The following is a 21,574-nucleotide window of genomic DNA, read 5'->3' as shown; positions in this document are numbered from 1 at the left end:
AGGAAGTCATTCATAGTTCAATGTGATGCATGTGGTAATAGCATTGGGGCTGTTCTTATGTAGGACGATCGAGTTGTGGCTTATGAGAGCCGAATTCTCCATGGTGCAGAAAAGAGTTTGTAGGTCTATGAGAAAGAGCTCTTGGTTGTAATTCATGCACTGTCTACGTGGAAACATTATTTGTTGGGGGCTGATTTTACAGTGCAGATAGACCATCAAACTTTGAGGTACTTTCTGACGCAGACAAAGTTGTCAGAGAAGCATATGAGATGGGCAAATTTTCTCTCTATGTTTCATTTTCAGATTGTACATATTGATGGTAAAAAGAATGTTGTGGTTGATGCACTGTCACGTAAGCCACAAAGTTCAGCCGTCAGCATGGTTTATCACATTGAGTTGGATGCCATAAAAGAGCAATATGTTGCTGAATCGGACTTTGCTAATGTTTACGATTAGCTTTGCAATGGCTAAAGGCATGGACACTTTGTGCTAAGAGATGGATTTTTGATAATGTATGGACGACTGTGTGTCACAAAGTAGTTCATGTACAAACAATAGAAATTTACTTCTGGTTGAGAAAGAATAGTGCATTTTGCTGGTACAGCTTGTGTTTTTACTAGTTAATGCATTTACTCTTGTGATCGTGATAAAATGGCTGCAACTTCTTCCAGTTCAGACATCAAGAGTTTGATGGAAATTAAACGGTTTGATGGTCATGGCTTTGATCTTTGGAAAGACCGTATGTAGGGCATTTTGTTCCTAAAGGATTGTGAGGATGCTTTGCAGGAAAATAAACCCGCACTAATGTCTGATGCAGATTGGGCCAGAGTGAATAAAAAGGCTGTGGCTTACATAAAGATGGGTGTCACTGATGACATTCTGATAGACATTAAGGGCAATATGGGAGAAGCTGAAAACCACTTATAAGATCACCACACCTGTTAATCAGGTGCATTTAATGTGCAAGTTGGTGAATATGCAACTGGATGAGTCAAAGCCTGCTGAGCACTTGAGTGCATTTACATGGATTCTAAATCAGCTCAAAGATGCAAAATTTGGACTTTGATGATAAGTTGAGGGCGATCTTTTTGATCATGACACTACCGGACTCTTGGGAAACCTTGGTGGTATCACTCAGCAACAATCCCAATCTCTCATATGATGGGGTGAGGGGTTCTATCTTGAATGAAGAAATTAGATGTATGTCTAGTGGAGAAGGCAACAACTCAGCTTATAATGTAAGAGGAAGGGCTGAAAAGAAAAATGCAAATGTAGGGCAGAGAAACAGAAGCAAGAGCAAAGGAAAGGAAAAGAGTGACATTACTTGCTATCACTGTGGTCGGAAGGGCCACAAGAAACCTGATTGCAGGTACTACAAGAAGGAACAAGAGAGAGAAGAATGCAGGAGATAAAAAGAAGGAAGAAAAGACAGATGTATCGGAGACAACCAAAGGCAAAGAGAAGGCCAATGTGGCCTCTAGCGTGGTCATAGAAGAACTTTCAGATACAGAGGCTGATGTATTATGTGTAGTTGATTGTGATGCCCTTGTATGTGTCAGAGTGCAGCAATGCGGAAGCGTAGGACAAAGACTGAGAGAGAGTGAACACAGAGAGAAAAGGGAGAGAGAAAAGGAGACAGTGTAACGCAGAAAATCTGCAGTGTAGTATGCTGTATAGGAGTGCAGAAATATACACGGGGGCAGAGGAAATATCTGCGTGTGTCTCCATCTTGAAGACAATCTCCGTCAGTTGTCTCAGCCAACAAATCTCAAGATCAGAATGAATGAATGAATGCTGGAGTGTGCCACGAACTGGCTATAAATAGCCAAGAAAAGAGCAATCACCAGCAGCAGTTCGGCTGCATTAAATGGAACCAACTGCACCTCAAAAAGTGCAAAATCTGTTCGATTGTCCATAAAAAGTGGCGCTTGTACTTGCTGTGCCACGTGACACCTGTACACTGCCTGTGTAGACAGTAAAGTGTCCAATTGTTGACATGTCCTCTGCCGTACGACTGTCCAGGAAATGATTGGCTTCTTGGACGGGTCAAAAGATAGAGGGATCTGGAATGCTACCGAAGAAGAGCCTGGGGAAGTTCTTTTGTAAACAAATCAGCAAGATTATCCTCCGTCTTGCAGTACTGCACATCATTGGTCCCATCCAGAAGCTTCTCCCGAATGAAGTGATACTGGATCTCGATGTGCTTCGTCCGGGCATGGAATACAGGATTCCGCACCAAGGCAATGTAACTCTCATTGTCTCACTGCAATGTAGTAGGATGAGACTGGGGGTAGCCAAGCTCCTTCAACAATCTTCGAAGCCACACAACCTCACATGTGATGGAAGACACAGCCCGATACTCCGCCTCAGTAGAAGAAAGGGCTACCGTGGGTTGCTTCTTGCTACTCCAAGAGATAACACTTGTACCCAAGGTGAAACAGTAACTTGTCGTAGACCGCCGATGGTCCACATCACCAGCCCAATCCGAGTCGCTCCAACCTGCAAGAACAAGAGCTGAAGTATCTGTACCTGCGGGATAAGAAATCCCTAAGTTAGAGGTCCCTCTCAAATACCGAAGAATCCTCAGGGTAGCCTGCTAATGCACTTGGGTGGGTTCACTCATGAACCCTGCCAAAAGACCCACAGCAAAACAAAGATCAACACGAGTAGTAAGAAGCCAAATCAAGGATCCAATCAAGTGACGGTAGCGGAAAGCAGCCGTCAAGGGAGAATCTGAGTGTGAAGTGGCCTTCTAGTTCGGATCCATAGGAGTAGAAATGAGCCAACAAGTCTCCATCTCAAAAGTCACCAAGAGCTCCTGAATGTGTCTCTGCTGAGAGATGCGAATCCCCCTTTGACACTGATAAATCTCGTGCCCCAACAAGAAATGAAGAAGCCCCAAATCCGTCATCTCGAACGTCTGATGTAAAGCTGTTTTGGTCTGAAATCAGCAGCAGATAATTGAAGATTATCAAGGGATTTCAGGAGCCAGCCCATCCCGAATTGATTTGGGGCAGCATTTGATCGGCCAAGGGTCAAATTGGAGAAGAAGTCCTGGGTGAATCAAGGGGCAAATAACCCAAAAGGCTTGCTGGTCATTTATGATAGCAAGAGCAATTGGTTAGCAGGAGGAGATTGAAGAATCTCAAGTTGTACTTCTTCCAATTGAATGAAAGCTAAAGAAATACCGCAAGGGGCGCCAATTTTGGGGCCAACAGGGTGTCTACTGTCCAAGAATGTTATGGTAAAGTCTGTATTTCATTTTATGTGCATTTATTTATTGCTGTAATTAACTCTTAAATCAGGTTATCACCACCCATTCCAAGAAGGAAGGCTGGTTTTAATAGTATACATCAAGCTACCAAGAGCTGAAGAATAGGGTATCTTGGCCATTTCAGCCTTTCCATCATGTGATGTAGGGCTGTCATCTGCACTAAGTTTCACATATGGAGGCAATGGTACACTAATAGCTTTCCCCCCCTCCATATTGAAACGTTGCAAAATTTTCGTAATATACTCCTGCTGTGATAGATAAAGAAGACCCTTTGATCTGTCTCTAAGTATACGTATGCCGAGAATGTGATTTGCCTCACCAAGTTCTTTCATATCAAAGCTATTGTATAGACTCTGCTCCAAGGAGTCCAAGGCATAAACATCCTTGCTTGCAATTAGCATGTCATCCACATACAAAACCAAGAGAATAAGGCTGCCTTCTGCTGTTGTCTTGGTACATAAGCAGTGATCAACTTGAGAACGATGAAATCCCTGAGATTGCATGAATGTATCAAATTTGTGATACCATTCTTGTGGTGCTTGCTTCAGTCCATATAGACTTTTGTTGAGTTTGCATACCATCTGCTCTTTTCCCTTTGCAACAAACCGTCAGGCTACTGCATATAGATTTCCTCATGCAGATCACCATGTAAGAATGCGGTTTTTGCATCCATCTGTATGAGTTTCATGTCCTCAGATGTAACCAAGCCCAAGATGGTTCGCAAAGTAATCATTTTGATAATCTATGCCATATGTTTGAGCATAGCCTTTTGCAACTAGCCTAGCTTTATACATGCTAACTGAACCATTTGCATTATGCTTGACTTTGTAAACCCACTTATAGCCAATAGTTGTCTTACCCTTAGGTAAGGGTACCAAATCCCAAGTCTTATTGCCTTTTAATGTAGCCATCTCCTCATCCATTGCTGCATCCCAATGAGCATGACTAGGAGAAAAGGTTTCATCAAAATCAATTCCATGTTCTTGCTTATACCCTTTAGTAACCAAGCGTGCCTTGTACTTTGGCAAAGAACCTGAAGTGGCTTTCATTTTGTAAACGCATTTGTAGGGTAGCACTTTTTGTCCTTTTGGTAAATGTACCAAATTCCAAGTGCCATTCTTCATGAGAGATTTCATTTCTGATAGCATTGTTTTCCATTGCTTCTTGGAAGCATGACGGTTCACCACAATCTGTTAACATGACATAATCAGCCACATAGTTTACTCCAGGAACAAATCTATTTGGCTGTTTTTGCACTTTGGTCAACCTACGGACCCAGTGGTCAAAATTTGCTGGCTGTTGAGCATGCAAATCTGCATTAACAGCTTGCTGTTCTGCAGGTTCAGCCTGTTGTATAGATGATTCAGGTTGTTCCAGGTGCACATGTTCTTACTGAATTTGTGGTAATGATGGGCAAGATCCTGCTGATCATTTTCAACATCATTCCTTGCATTTTCAGGGATATTTTTAGTAGGTATTTGCTGCTGTCTAACGGGCATTCTTTGTTGTCCTATTGGTACATCCTCCCGAAATACAACCCTTCTAACCGCTTCTCTTCTTTCGGGCTGTTTGTGCATGTGATCTTCCCGGAAGATGACATCATTGCTGCGTACTACTTTTCTTTTCTCGGGATCCCATAATCTATGCCCCATTTCACCTTCGGCACCATATCCAAGGAAAATACATTTACAGGACTTTGGCTCAAGTTTGCTGCATTCTTCCTTGTGTATGTGCACAAATGCCTCGTAGCCAAACACTTTCAAGTGTGCATATAAAGGTGGCTTGTTGGACCACGCTTCTAGGGAACCCCCCTCCCCTTCCCCCCCCCGCAAAGACCTGTTTGGTGACCTATTAATTAAGTGTACGGCTATCATAATAGCCTTTGCCCAAAAACCATGGGGTAAAGCAGCATGTGATAGTATTGTACGGACCTTGTCTTTAATGGTTCTATTCATATGCTCTGCAACACCATTTTGGGGCGGATTATGAGGAGCAATAAGCTCCCTTTTAATCCCTTTGCTGTCACAAAAGTCTTGAAAGGCTTTGGACACATATTTCCTACCATTGACAGAGCAAAGGCATTTTAACGTCTTGTTGGTTTGATTTTCAGCAAGTGTTAGGAATTTTTTAAATTTATCCAAGGCCTTGTCTTTGCGACGGATCGGATGAACCCATACTTTGCGTGTGGCATCATCAACAAAGGTAGTAAAATACTTCTTTCCCCCTAGAGATAATCTTGGCATTTGACATACATCTGAATGTACTAACTCTAAGGGTGAAGACTTTAGAGACAGATTTTTTGTGTGACGGTTGAGCATGTTTACCATAAATACAATGATCAAATTGTTCAAAATTAGCATACCTCAAAGACGGTAAATAACCCAAACGAGAGAGCACTTTTATTCCAGATTGACTCATGTGTGTCCTAACCGGCTATACCACAAAGAAACACTTGGCTGCTCAGTTATGGCGACAACATGGTCACACACACTAGATACATGCAAAGGATACAAAGTATCACCTTACATATTTTCCATTGGCTATCCCCAAAGTGGTGTGAGAGCCTTCATCATCTAGTTGCCTCTTCTTGAGCTGAGGTACATGTCTCACATTCTGCAAAACAAACACGGAGCCATGCTGAAATTCCAGTTTCACACTGCCAATGCTTGCAATTTTACATGCATAGTTATCCCCCAAGTGGACAACACCACGTACACCACCATTGTAGTTAGAGAACCACTCATAATGTGGTGTGACATGAAAGGACGCACTTGAATCAAGTATCCAAGTGTGAATATCATCCTTAGAATCTGCAATCAATGCATGTGCATCCAAAGAAGAAGCAAGAAGTATATCACCATCGTTGTCATTATCATGAGTGACTACATTAACCTCTTCTATTTTCACATTGCTCTTTTTGGCAAGCTGGCTATCCTTGATTTCAGCCTTGTTAGCTTCATTGTTTTTGTTTTTGCCCTTCTCTTTCTTCAGTTGAAAGCAATTCCTTTTGTAGTGCCCTTTTTGCCACAATGATGGCACTCCATATTCTTTCCACAAGATTTTCTGCATGCTCTGTTTTCAGAACTACTCTTATGCTGAAATCTGCCTCTAGTGTGTAATGCATTTGAAGACTTGTTTGTTGAGTTATTCTGCCTATTGAGTTCTTCCATCAGCAAAGAACTCTCCACATCAGAGTATAACAGCGGAGCATTCGAATTACTCAAAGCTGTCTTGAAAGTATCCCAACTTTCAGGTAGAGTGCATAAGAAGAAGGTAGCTTTGAACTCTTCATCAATATGAAAATCCAAAGCAATCAACTAACTGAAAATTGAGTTAAACTCATTCAAATGTACAGACATGGCTGTACTCTCTTTCATGCGAAAGTCCATCAGTTGTTTTAGCCAATAAACCTTGATGGCTGCACTTTTTTGAGCATACAATTCTTCAAGCCTTTGCCACATTGCATATGCTGAATTCAGCTTCTCAATGTTGAAGAGCAAGTTGTCTGACACTGAGAGCTCAATGGTAAAGCGAGCAAGCTCACCCAAGTCATCCCACTCGTCTTGTTCCATGTCTGCTGGTTTGATTCCCTTTGTTTTGATGGGCTTTACATGTTTCTTTTGCACCAAGACATTAAAGCATTGTCTTTGCCAAATTGCAAAATTATGGGCACCCTCAAGCTTCTTAATGTGCAAAAGATTACTGCTTTCACTGTTTCCAGCCATAATTTGTAGTCCCAAATTTACTAACCAGTCACCAAAGGCAAGCCCAAATGTGACACAAGTGACCACAGTGCACAAGAGTACCAACCAATAATGAAAATCCCAAGATTGCAGAAATTTCAGATTTGCAAATGAATTTTCAGAATTAAAAAAATGTTGTGTGTTGCACTCCTCAAGCAATTTCTGACACAATTAGAGACCAAGCCACTAGTTACATGTGAAATCCCCAAAATTTCAATGCAATTTCTGCTCCAAAGGCATTCCCGCGTAAAATTTGACAATTTGGATCAAAAGCCCCAAATTTTTAGAGGATAATCCGTTCAGATTGCATCAATTCAAGTACCCAAGTGCATATATCAAGCAATTCTTGCATAAATTGATGAAATTTTGCAAAAGTCCCAAATTTATCGGGTCCAGTGTGCACAAATTTCACTAAAATTGAAGAAATCTCACTGAAATGTGAAAAAACCCCAAAATTTCACATGCAAATGTGCACTGATTTTGCAATTTTAGAGCCAGATTGTCCACTTCTGCATTAAAGTTCCCAAATCCAAGAAAAGCCCCAATTTTTCAAGTCAAGCTTGCACACTATGCATGTGTGCACGAACACCCAGTTGTGGAGGGGGATAAAATTGAAATGAATCAAAAAAAAAATGACAGTGTTGACTGTCGAATATGATTCGTGACCCGGTTGGTCACGGGTAACCTATCGAACACGTCACTGCCTGTCCCGTTGGAGCACCCGCCAAAGCCCGTCTCGTCCGCACTGAACCTATCGCCGTGTTTGCGCGCTGAACCCGGTTGCGTGTCACCTAGGCTTGGTCACGTGCAGGTCCCATTTGGCCTGCGTCAACCTATCGCCTGTCGCCTGCAACAGGCGTTGACAAAGATGCCGCCCGTTCCTTGCTCGCTACACCTGCTGGTCCATTTACCTCTCCTACACTTGCTAAATATTGACGATTGGTGATTGAAGCTCCTGTTCGCTTGTCATGCAGCCTGACGCCCATCACTAGCTTCGGGAAGCGTGCACAACCTATGTGCTGTGATACCAATTTGTTGCGCAAATTTCTTGGGTTGAGAGTGAGGTGTGGAGAGTTTAGAGCAGTAGAGTGAGAGAGTGAGCACAACACTTGATGTTCGGTACAAAGACTAGTGTACCACATTTTAGGTTTTGAATATATATAAAGAACAACAAGTGAAAGGGTGCATTCACACCCGAACATAGTAAAAGGCATAGCGAGCCTTGATTTCCAACAGTATGTTATGATACCATGTCAAAATAAGTGACAGTGCATAGAGATAGTAGGGTTTGCGGGGAGCAACACAAAGTATGTACGGCAAGCATTGAGAGAGAAGAGACTCAGAAACAAAAATGCGGTGATAATGCACTAAATCATGCTATGAGAAGAAAATGTGATACAGCGGAGCCAAAGTTGAAAAGATAACTACATTGTCCCGTCTTAATCAGGTGGCAACACCTGTGGGAAATCTACATAGTGAAGGAAGCGAAACACAGTCCTCCAGATTGTGGGCTATTGAAGTAATCATTGGAAGGTGAAAGACGGTTGTCGAGGGAGTGGACCTCACTCCTCTAATGCCGTTAGAGATGTGGAAGATGATCACCAGTTGTTGAGGGAGCGAATAACAGTCCTTTGATGCCCGAGAGTGACCTAGGCAGCAAATCACAAATCCCAGAGTGTCAAAGTTGTCAAACATAGGGAGAGCAGCCCAGATGCTGATGCTAGGTGGATAATGATGATGTTAGATGATGGAGGATGAGCCGGGCTGCAAAAACGCAGGTCCTAGCAGCCTCTGTGACAGATGAGTGATGCCAGGTGATGAAGGAGGAGCCAATCTGTTAAAACGTAGGTCCCAGTAGTCCTTGTGATATAGATGAGTGACACCAAGTGATGGAGGAGGAGCTAGGGTGCAAAAATGCAAGTCCTAGCTGCAGCCCTTGTGATAGATGCGTGATGAAATCATTGATGCCCCATGATGGAGATTGTTGCCAGAGGCTAGGATGCTGACGCCAAGCTAGAGATGATGACACTAGGCAGGGAGAAGGCCTCCAGACTGAAAAACGTAGGTGAAGGTGGAGCTTGAAGGAAAAGGGTGTTGATGCCAAGCAAATGATGCTGACGCCAGATGGAAAATGCTCCAAATGCAAGGCCTGATGATGTAATAGGGCACTAGAAGCAAAAGAGGAAGGGTGAAGGCAGCCACAAGCCACGAACCACAATGTCCTCCTAAAAGGGGTGCGAGGGCAGTGGAAGGGGTTGGGGAGAGAAGGAAAGGGTGTCTGATGACAAAGGAAGAAGGGTGAAAACGATTGAAGAGTGGTGTGGGGTGGTGAAGAATGAATGAAGTGAGTGCCTATTTATAGGCGTAAGTTGTCTAGGGTGGCACACCACTGTGTGGGTGCCCACTGAAAAAGTGGCCAAAATGTGGACACCAGCCCTTTTTGGGGCTGTGAGTGCGAAACCCTAAATGAAGTGTGTGAATTGAAGAAGTGGTCTCTCAATAGTGAGCTTATACCAAGCACTATTCGCACTCTGACATGTGCGGGTGTGCGGAATAATGAGTCTCTTGATTGAAAGAGTGTGCTTGAGTATCATGCATATACCAACTGCCTAATTAGAAGTGGGAGCAGCAGCAGTAGTAATTCTTGAAGAGTTGGAAGTGCTCGTAGAACCACCTAAAGTAGAAGCATTAGCACTTACGGGTGCATTAGGGTGTATTGGTTGCACCTTTGAATCCATGACAATTCCCTAAAGTGCTTTTGCAACCAACACATGCATCATAATGTATGGCCAAGTGGAATAGTTGGTACTGTCCAACTTGTCATTAGCAAAAAGCATCCCAAACAACTCATTCTGATTATGTGCCAACCTTTGTACATGCTGAGTACAAAGTGCAACTGAAGCAACTTCTCAGATTTGTCTAAAAATGGACGAGGGAGCTGCTGTCCCAATGCTTGTGTGTGAAGGAATTGGCTAAAACATTAAAATGAGGTGAGAAAGAACTTACAAGTGATGCAAATGTTGTTATAGATGTTGTTTGGGCACTTGTACAAAGAAATGTCGGGGCCGCAAGCTGACATTCGTCAAAATTGGAGTTGAATCGGGCTATTTGAGCAAAAATCCCTAATTTTGAGTGCAAATGTCGGAGAAATTGCTGAATCTGCACAAATTCGATGAAGATCTGTGCAATGGAAGGTGAACCCAGCAAAAGCCCCAAATTTTCTCATGGAAATTTCAAGAAATTATAGAAATTGGGTGGGTTGATTGAAAAACCCTAAATATCTAGTCGCCGGACATGTGAAATTGAAAATTTCTTTGAAATTTGGGATGAGATGGGAAAGATGGACTGGAATGGACACATTAAAAAAAACCCCCAAATTCAGAAATTGGGATTTTTGCACTTTTAGGGTTTCTGAGTTTTTCCACACAACTGAAAATGGCAAAGACGGGCAAGAAAGAGTGTAGATTGCACAGATTTTTGAAAACCCCCAAATTCAAAAATTAGAGTTTCTGAGTCTCCCCACCCTGCAAACTCCCCACTCAAAACAAAAAAAACAAAAATTTGCAGAAAATGGAGATCAGAGATGTGTGCAAGCTGTGCAGTTAGAGAGGCTGTGTGCAGCCTGCGCAAAGAGAGAGGGTGCAACAGAAAACGTTGTGGCTGAGGTGGCTATAGAGATGGCAGCTGCAGCTGCAATGCTGTAAGGAACTCCATGTGTCAAAGCTGGCGATAGAACAAATGTAGCAATGGCGGCGAGACCAGCGACACAATGGCTCTATAGAGCAGAGTAGAGATTCAGAATGAGAGTAGATACACAAATTAGCATGCAAGAGTACCTTCACTAAAATGAATCACAGGAATGAAAGTACAAGGTACAACCCTAAGTTTATGTAGACCTACACACGGAAGTGCGTTCACATTAGAAGAAACCCCTCCCATGCAAGAGGGTAAAAAGTGCGCGTGGATAGGGTGCATTCACACTAGAACGACTAGGAGAACCCAAAAAGAAAAAAGATCCCCTTTTTCCTCCTTGGTAGGCTAGGCCAATCATAGGTGTGTCTTTTTGAAGACAATCACATTTTGGATATTGGGGATTATGCTTCAATACAGAAGGCCTCAAAATGCTCCATCAGATGTGTAACATACATGTTAAGAGTAGCACTACAGTATCTTTATGGTTGGCTGATAATGTTAAATAGATGGTGATGAGCAACCCTTAGGTCAATTTTGCCAAGGTCACTAGCACCCACAAATATTAAATGTGATGACTCATTGGTTTTTATAGAGGAAGCCTGTACTAGTTGATGTGTTCAATCCTTTATTACCCACACGTCATTCTAAGCAATAAGGAACAACATGGGGAAGTTCTGAATCTTTAGGAGCGCATTTGGATGCTCCATTTCCTGACTTTGTTGATCCAAGGAAGCCACTCCCTGAGGAAACGTTGAAGCCCAGTTGATTAATATCAAGTTTTAGGTCTGTATAATCTACCTAGGAAACAACAAACAATTTAGATCTATTGACTCTTGCTTAGAAAACAAGGTCCATCTTCTATTGTTTTACTTGTTGTGTGGGGCTGTTAGAATTTCGCTAAACCTGAATGCCGCAGTGGATATTCCTTAATTTGAGTTTTATGAAGCTAAAACAGTTAGTATCCTTGTTCAATGAGAGCAACTTTTCGTTAAGTCTACTACATCAAAAAATTGCATCTCTCATTTTGAAATATTCAACCATTGGTCAGTTACACGTGTTCTTTTGCAAGTGCTCCTTTTGACTCATGTTTTTACTTGTACGGATTGGGGCAGAGCCACACCATTACCTGGAAATGTGGCCTCTCAAGGACCAAATGCTGTCTCCCAGTCGTTGGATAGAGCTGTTCCAGTTCAACCACATGATGGTCAGGGACAACATCAACATGCACCGGTTCCTCCTCATGCAGGCCCAGTACAAAGGCCAGATGGACAAAGGCAGATAGTTAGAAGATTCCATGTGGCCTTTCAGATAGATTTGCTGCTTATTCTCAAGCTTGCTGTGGTGGTTTTTGTCTTCAATCAAGACGGGTCCAGAGACAGACTGATTCTACTTCTTTTTCTTGCTGGGCTTGTTTATCTGTAAGTGTTCTTTTCACTTCTATTATCTTTCAACAATTGACCATCTTTTGTATTCTAGTAGGCATCTTAAAATAAAATCTTTCTTGTTTATCAGGTATCAAACTGGAGCATTAACCCCTCTACTGCAGTGGATCTCACGAAGTGCTCATCGAGCAATGGCACCACCTCAGCAGCTTGCACGTGCACCGCCAGCAGGTTTTCAAAGCTACCTATGCTTGTGTTGAAACTGTGTTGAAAGCTAACTCAACTCATGCTTAACTAGAACATAAATCAGGTCAGAAAAAAAGCAGGGCTAATGCTTTGTGCATATACATTTGAGATCACATATTTCCAGAGATCTCTCATATTACTGTTTCTAAAGAGCAATGATTGGTAAAACGTAGCTCAGTGCTAGGGGCTTGTTCCAGCATCGGACATCTTTTATAAATAGAGATGCAGTTTGTGAAGTTTGGTACAGCCTCAAAAATCCCATGTTGTACTTTTGCAAGAAACTTCTGAACTGATTTTTATTGAGCTCATGCATTGGAATTAAATTGCAATTGAAGAGCTACTTACATTTTGATGTGGCACTAGCAAGGTGGTTAACATGCAAGCAAGAGGGAGTTCAACACTGGATGAGGGTTAGTGTTTGACCATTTGCCAGGTTCCATGACGATGGTGTTCTGAATGCTATTATAGAGTGAACACTCAACATAGGTTTATCTATGGGCACCTTTCTATGTAGCTATTTTCCCATTGGCAGTTAGGCTACTGTTTTGCAGTTGACTTCCCCTCCATGACACAACGTTTCTTGCACAGATCGAGCAGAGCAGTTGTCCATGGTGTCAATGGCTGCTTGTATTGGTGGAGGTGTGGTGCATGTTTATGGTCTTTGTTGTGTCTTGAGCGCCTTATTCTCCCAAGAGCATGGCCATCCACATATCCTGAATGTTCATCTGCAGACATACAAAAACAATGTCGATGGTGTCAATAGCCACTTGTTTTGGTGGAGATATGGTGCACAGTTATGGTCTTTGTGTGTCTTGAGCACCTTATTCTCCCAAGAGCATGGTCATCCACATATCTTGAATGTTCATCTGCAGACATGCAAAAGCAAGAATGTTCAGCATAAACCCCAGGATTGGACAATAATGCATGTTGCAACGTGTTATCTATGTAGCTATTTTCTCATTCAACATCCACTTGTATTGGTGGAGGTATGGTGCATGGTTAATGATCGTCATTGTGTCTTGAGCACCTTTGTTTCCCCAAGAGCATAGTCATCTAACTATCTTGAATATTCATGTTTAGACATGCAAAAGCAGGAATGTTCATCATCTTTTTTTTTATCAACCTCGGGCTTGGACAAACATGCTTGCTGCAATGTGTTTTAGAAGAGCTCTAATACTTTGGACATATCACATAACAGCACCTGTGTTCTTTTAGCCATCAGTTGCCTATGTCCAAGTCAGAATATAGTATTATGAAATTTTGACAGGATCCAAATTTTAATCCGTTGGTGATATGTAATCCTAGTGAACTATGTTAACAGATTTGGCTATGTCAACTTGCATTATTGTCCACCTTTGCATGCATATTCTGCTTTATACCACACGTCAAATTAGCAGCCTTGGTGTTGGACAAGGACGATTGATAAAAGAACTGTTACAGCTTGTGGGTCTTTGGTAGAGAACAGAAGAAGGAAAAATGTGATTGTGAGCTGTTGATTCACATCCTAACCTTGGTACAACTTTCATGCTTAATTTAATGATCCTTTAGTAAGTCTAATGCATGCTTGCCACATCACTTGGCTTTTGTCCTTATTCACTCACATTAGCCCGTTAGTTTTTTGGCCAGACTTGAGCCCATTAGTTTTTTGGTCTTAGCCCGTGTTCACACGTGTGCCTTATGTGTGCATAACAGTTGTGCCCTCCTTGAGCCTCATATTTGTATATTCTATAATATACGCATGGTCATAGTGCCCAATAATGTGTCCTCATAACTGTCCCATTATTCTTGTCCTTGAAAATGTATTGGGAAGGTTTGACTTTAAAGTGGGAAACCATTTTGAGTGATTCTCACCTGCCTGCATGTTAAACTCTCTTCTGGACAGTCCTTCCACTTTTATCAAGCACTCTTGGGTAAATAGGATTCCTTTGTTTGTCTATTACGAGCATCTAAATCCCCTGAGGCTCATGTAGAAGTGATTGTGTATCAAAGAGCTCCCCTACTATCTCGTCTCAGAGGAGATTATCAATATGATATATCACCTGGTTTCTTCTTATTCCCTCGTAAGAATTCAGTCTAGTTAATAGCTAGCTTACATGGAACACTGGATGTGTCTTACTTGTGGTAGGAAGTTAAAAGATTGTAAGCCATGTTTCCTATTTTCTTAAGTATTGTGAATGAACTGCAATACTTAGGTGATAGTTTTGGACATTATTCTGTCCTTTGGTTATAGATTGTTTAGGTGCCCCAAGGCAAAATTGCTATGATACCCACGATAGAACTACTACAGCTTGCTGGTGTGATATGAAGTTTGGGTTTAGCAGAGGACAAAAGAAGAAAAAAATGTGATTGTGAGCTGTTCATTTGCCTCCTGGTCTTGCTGATCTAATGATCCCTGGGTATGTTGTAATGTATGACTACCACATCCTCATCTTACTCGTCTTAGGTCCCTATTCACATACTGGCATGAGCTCATTCATTAATTGGCCTTAGTTAGTGCTTGTACATGTCTCTCATCACCCGTATGCATAACAACTGTGGTCCCTTGAATCCCCTACGTGTCTATTGGATATCCTAGCCTTGTTGATCTAATGATCCCTGGGTAAGTTGTAATGTATGACTACCACATCCTCAACTTACTCGTATTAGGCCTCTATTCACATACTCACATGAGCCCCTTCGTTAATTGGCTTTAGTCAGTGCTCTGACATGTCTCCTGTCACCCTTGGGCATAACAATTGTGGTCCCTTGAATCCCCTACGTGTATATTGCATATCCTAACATACATGTGTGATCATAGCTCGGAATAATGTCTCCTCATAACTGGTATGTTGATTAGTCTAGTGACTTGTCTTTGGCCCCTATTCCCACACATGAAATGGCACAAGCCCATTCATTGATTGGCCTCAGTCAATGTTCATATGTGTCTCATGTGTGCATAACAGTCATGGTCCTTTGAACCCCATGCATGTAATAATGTTTCCCCATAACTATTAACACACAAATGATGTAACAAGAATCAAGGGAGAGGGTAGAAGGATGAAATTCACTGGGGCTGATTCACCGTGAAATTAGGTTGTCCATTTGTATGGATATGTCGTGAATGAGAACGCCACATCAAATGGATGGCATTGTGTTGCAAATAAAATAGTTTTCACTTTGATATTTCCATATATCAAAGTTGTTGTTTAACTAGCTGGCTTTGCAGTTTTCTTTAAGTTTCACTTGATGGGTACTTATCTCCTTCTGGGGGTGTCCCATCAGTATACTGCTTTACAAAAAATGTGCATGCTTGCATGTGTGTCAAAGGTCCGTGTTAGGATGGATTGTATCTACAAGGAGGGGGAGTATCTATTCGTTCTTTGTGTTACTGGAAGATGATATCATGTACTTAGTTTCTCATTAGTAGTCCTGGTCAGTGACATCTTCAATCTTGTCGATCTTCCTATGCACAATACACCCTGAATTGCTAAATATTGCTGACCCTTTCTCATTCAAATTTCCACTTTTTGGATGTAGTTGTCTGTGAGTTCACCCCTTTTTGAGTTTCCTGCCACTAATGTCAAGAATTACCCCCTTAAAGAACCTTTTAGCAGCCATCAGTTTATGACTGCTATAGGCTTCGAGATAGTCACCAGATCAATATTACTGCTGCTAAAAGCAAGCGTGCTTTTGTGAGAGCGAGTTTACCACTATTGGAGGCTCCCCACCAGTAATATAAACTATTACTAAAAAAATGTGTGGGTCCGTGAGATGTCCCACAAGTTGCTAATTGGTTTGATCTATTTTGTATTCCCTTGGTTTGAGCACTTGATTCCAGATAATCCTTTTGATTATGGGAGTTTTCTTGTAACAACATTCACATCTCACACACCCAATGCCTTGCTGGTTCATGATGTAAAGGGATTCAGGAGGCAGTTTGATCTTTGCAAACTGCCAATGCAAGCCTAAAAGAACATGGATGAGATCAATTTAAATGTTTCCCTTGAGGCAACTAAATAACTGGAGTCTTTTAAGGTTTCTCAGGAGTCAGCATCATGGATGGATACGCCCATGCAGCTCTGCATCTGGCCAGGCTGCATGCCAAGAGTCTTAGAATTACAGGTTTAATTTTTGAATCAGCATTGTTCCAACCTGAGTATTGTGCGTTGGGCGCTGGCTGCTGAAAGATAGATCTGCTGAAGTAAGAAGGAAAAACAGCTGCAGCCACTCTATTTGATTCTTGACTTGTCACTCATTTTGTCTGTCCTACTGGCCACTGGCTGTCACCCTACTGAAAGGATTTAGTAACCCTCCCTTGTTTGTCTTCTTGTTTGCTCTTTGTCAGGTTGGTGGTGTGCAAGATTGTAGAGTGATCATGTATTTGTTATTTTGTCTAATTTGGTTTTTATAATATACATGATTATTGACTTGAACATGTCACCACCTGGAACTTTCATTGCACTTAACAAGCAAAAACACTACTTGATGGTTTGCATGTTCTTCTCCTATTATGAGCGCAGATATGCCAGCTGGAGGAGGTAATGTGTTGGATGGCAATGCAGCAAATGCTCCAGGTCCAGGTCCAGGTCCAGCAGTGGCAGCAGCAGCAGCCCCACCAGCAGGGCAAGGGCAGGCTGCTGCACAAGTTAATGGGGTTCCTAATGCTGAAGCTGCTGGAGATCGAGGCCAGCAGCCACCACTGCCACCACCTCAAGGACCAACTTGGTGGGGCTTCCTAAAGGAGCTGCAAATGCTTATTGTGGGCTTTGTCACCTCTCTTCTTCCAGGATTTCACCAGCATGTGGATTAACTTCAATTGCCTCATCTAGGTTTGCTAACTATGCTTTTACAAGTAACGGGTACATGTGGACAATTTTTGCCATTATGGCACAAGAAACTCCCTTAAAGTGAGATATCACACAGCTATCACGAAAGCCAAGAATTACAGCAAACTGCTCGCTACATTTTGAGACTCTTGTCAATTGTTGAATTTTCTGGTACTTTGAAGGCATACTTCTTGCAAATTAACTGTTAGTCCATTAGTTTCTTAGCTGCTTTTGTTTGTTCTCTGCAATGGAGGTGGTTTCCACTAAAACCAAGAGCTACGAATTCTTACATTAGGCAAAGTCATAATAAAGATAATAATTCATTTAGTAATACACAGTTTATTGGGAGAGGGAGAGAGAGAGAGAGCGCGCGAGAGCAAGTGTGTGTTTCATTGTAAATGTAAGCTACAGATTCATTTTGTAGTAGAGAAGAAAACAAGGAGCTTGAAAGGAGTGACAATGTGCCACACAATATCATACACTCCTTGCCTGAATGCATAAACTTGAAAGCATGAAAAATCTACTCGTCTCTCCCATATACTTGCCTTGTATTTTGCCTTTACTTGAAAGCTTGTCTTGTTGCTATACACAAGATAATCCATATATTTGTGATGAACCATGTAAGTACCTAGTATGCTGTAGAGTTTGGTCTCTATCTTAGATGTTATGAGTGTCCTTGATGTTCTTATTCTATTATGCAATGTGTCCCATTAGGCCTCATTTTGGAGGTGCACACAAAAGTGCAAGACTCTAGCAATCTAATTTCATGAATATTATTTTTTTGCTCTTCCTTTCATTGCTTGGATCCTCTTTTATGCTCCTAGGTTGCATCTATGTTAGGATTTCTCTAACTAGATCATCAAGTCGTTTTGTATTTGCCTTTACAGTGTGGAATTCTTTGGAGCATGTGAGGCCTTTGGTTTGTGTATTCGCAAGAGTGATATTCCTTCTATGGGCTCAACTCTTTTAATAGCCTTGGGTGCCTCATTATCGTTTCAAGCTTATCTATCTTGAGAATTTGCGTTGGTAAATTGTGCTCTTAATCATTTAATATTTGCATGACATTGGAAAGTTGTATTCATAGTCATTGAATTCTTGCCAAGGTTGGATTACTATAGTTAGAAGCATTGCATATCTAGTAGGGCATGGTTGATGTTTGCAATTAGTGATACCTTTGTCATCAAATAGTAACTATGCAAGAACTCAAGAGTTAGTTTGTTTAACCCATTGTATTTTATGGTGGGCAATGCTAGGTGCAAGGGTGTCCTTATCTATGTTCATGTGCTTATGATGATGAAGTGACTAGTACAATCATTTTACTCACAATATAGCCTAAAGCGAACTTGTGGAGTTGAGGAGCATTTTTTGATCATTTCTTATATTTCCTTGTATAACATAGAATTTTAGAAGTCCATGCAAAAGCTCTTACATTCCAATGTGTAGACTAGGGACTCCAAGAGAATATAGTCTAAACCTACGCATTAGATTCAACTTGTAGCCTCATCCTTTCTTTGTTTCTCACACAAATTCAAATGCTTAGCCTCAACACTTGGAATGCTCAATCTTTTCTCTAGTTTAAGGTGTTAGGAGATATCATTTGGATTTTGCTTTGAAAAAGATTGATCTTCAAGCAATCCATTATTCATTATAATAAGATTGGACACTTAGGAGCCAACTATTATAACATATTACACTTGAGGCTAATGTAACGGATTATTCGATCTTCAAGTAGCTTCTATCATTGGATCTATCTTTGACTTATAAGAAGCTACTTAAGAAGGTAATGTTAGTGCTGCTAGACCTCAAGTAGCTTCTTGACCCAAAGACACATGCTTCCTTTTCATGTTTACTATATGTACTATGTAGTTATCTTTGGTAATAAACATTAAGTAACATCCATCTCTTTTAACTCCCCTTCCCCTCCCTATATGTCACCAATCTCTTCCCATGTTGCACCTTACAAATTTTCATTAGACTCCTAATTTTTGTTATTTTGATGTTCAGTCCATTGTAAAATACAAGAGCTCACATAGCTTCTTGATCTGTATACACATGCTTCCTTTTCATTTTTACAATATGCACTATGCAAAAAAAAGACAATAACACAAATTCTTCTTTCAACACCCATTTCCCTCCCTATACATGTCATCGATCTTTTCCCATGTTGCACCTTAGAAAAAGAGTTCTAATTTTTGTTACTTGATGTTAGACAAATGTAAGGTTTCCTAATTGGCATCCAATTCTTGTTCTTGTCTTTCACAATTTAAAACCATTATGAAACATGACAAAATTATCCAAATTCTAATCCATCTTACATGATGAGCCATATACATTGAAAGTGTGTAGTTTATTGTGCTCCGTTTAATGCAACTTAAGTTCTAGTCTACTTTAGCACAATGCATTGGAAACATCAATTGAGGACATTGTTTTTGGAAGAGCAGTATTGTTATGGAAATGAACTTACGAGTTTCCTTGTATACAATGAATTACCATTCTACAATCCCATGTCAAAAAATTTGTAGGTTTGCTTTGTGGGGTTTGGGGTGTGTTTTAACGAGTCAAACAACACTGGAAGATGCATAAATGGATCAAAGAGGGCAAGGATAATAGTTAAAAACCCAAAATAGATTTATCTATGAGGCGGCTTATGCCCCTTATTTTTAATTGAATAATGAGGTGTATCAAGTTGTATGGCACTTTTAATGTAACAATAGTTAATTTAAGACATCAATAGTAATACATACTTGGTCTTAGTGGGTTTAGACATATGTGGACACCCATTCTCTCTAAGGGCATCTCAAAAGTTGTGTCAAATCAAGGTGGAGGGGGGGGGGGGGGGGGGGGTGTTTGAAGGAGGACATGTTGAATAGTGGGGGAAGGAAAAAGTGAACTTTTGCAATGTAGAAAAGTGGACGCCTACACTATCAATTGTCCCTTAATAATTTAGTGAAAGGAAACATGTCAAATTTTAAACAATCTATGTCTATTATTAACTGTAAAAAAGACAAGTCAAACACAGAGCTTCCTTTGTCCACCCTTTTTGAACTAGTGTTCATTGAATTCATTTTTTAGAGCAAATATGAAAACGTTCAACCTTGACGATTCAAATGCTTTTTTACAAATTTGCAAGTTTTCTTACTACAATAGAAATAAAGTGATCCTAGATTTGAAGATTAAAAAACCTTCTCTTGAAAAATATCAAGGTTGTTTTTCCAAATTAAATGGTTCACTTAACATTGGGCCACTCTTATCATAATAGATTGCATGTAACTGAGAGTTAACCTAGGCCTATTTGAGCCTAATTCTATGTGAGAGAGTTGAAAGTTATTTTGCTACTCACATAATTAGGGCCAATACAATGAAATCACTAATAGACATTTGATGGTACACGAGTGCGTATGTACATGTGTGTGTGTGTGTGTGGGGGGGAGGTGGGGGGGGGGAGCATTCACAGATTTTCATTTGTGATAATTCATTATTCGAATTGATGCTTTTCACATGCTAGCAAACTGGGTTAGAGTGATGCATCTACCCCTCTCATATTTTGCATCATATAAGCCTCGCATACTTCATCCTCATCTTGTTAGGTGAAACCATTGAATTTTTTGGGTGCATTTCATTTAACTTTCATCCTTTTCAAATGCATCTAGTATGATGTTGACGTAGCTTTTCATTGTCACACATAGGCTCATCATATATGGTGTAATGGTTTTGGTTTGGGACCATGAACATGGTCCAAAGTTTATGATCATTTGCCTTTTGGTGTATGTTTGTATTGGGTTATCCCTAATGCTATATATATATACTTTTATGGTGACATCTTGTACCAAATGGCATAAAGTTTTTATTGTGGAATGGTTATTATACAAGTTATGGATATGGTTAAATCTCAACAATAGGGATTCACAATGCACCATCGTATGGTTATATAATGTTTGGTTATCCTCATATGGTGACATGGTTGTATGGTTGGTTATATTGTGCATTGTAAATGGTTGTTGTTATATAGCATATAGTAAATGGCTATCATTATGTTATCTTTAAATCATGTTAGTGGAATGGTTATAATGGGTAGTGGATATGCTTAAAAATTTTACAAGTGCAAATTTGGCACTATTTGAATATGATTCAACATGGTTTCAAGAAGGTTTGTGATTACTTGCGAATGGTTTTGAATACAATTTCATTTACAATGTTGTAGGCTTTCTAGGCTATGGTATTGATCATAGTTTGGATATTATTAAATATGGTTTTGTTCTAGGTGTTGTGTGGGAGCTTTCACTCAACCGCCAAGACCCAAGGACCGCTTATTGTTTCAAGCGTTCCAAGTCGAGCACTAATGGCTACCTCTCACATAGCCGACGCGCCATCCATATCTACGGGTGTAGTGAGCTTACCTCCGTGCCGTTCGAGTTACCTCCTCTACCACGC

At 40.8% G+C, this 21,574-nt stretch overlaps 1 protein-coding gene across 2 annotated transcripts in view; it reads left to right on the top strand.

Annotated features, from left to right (window-relative positions):
• Window positions 1-17,356, top strand: part of LOC148030185 (uncharacterized) — a 32,218-nt gene extending 14,862 nt beyond the window's left edge. For both annotated transcript variants that reach the window (XM_087686459.1, XM_087686458.1), the window contains exons 4-6: window positions 11,823-12,128; window positions 12,223-12,323; window positions 16,838-17,356. In XM_087686459.1, coding sequence (XP_087542585.1) covers window positions 11,823-12,128; window positions 12,223-12,323; window positions 16,838-17,127 — 697 coding nt within the window. In that variant the 3' untranslated portion in view covers window positions 17,128-17,356. The remainder of the gene's footprint in view (window positions 1-11,822; window positions 12,129-12,222; window positions 12,324-16,837) is intronic.
• Window positions 17,357-21,574: the final 4,218 nt, after the last annotated feature.

The sequence above is a fragment of the Lygodium microphyllum genome, chromosome 10 (assembly GCF_053477565.2).
Source record: "Lygodium microphyllum isolate KBCC chromosome 10, Lygodium_microphyllum_v1.1.10, whole genome shotgun sequence".
NCBI lineage: Eukaryota > Viridiplantae > Streptophyta > Polypodiopsida > Schizaeales > Lygodiaceae > Lygodium > Lygodium microphyllum.
This window is presented reverse-complemented; position numbering and strand designations above follow the sequence as displayed.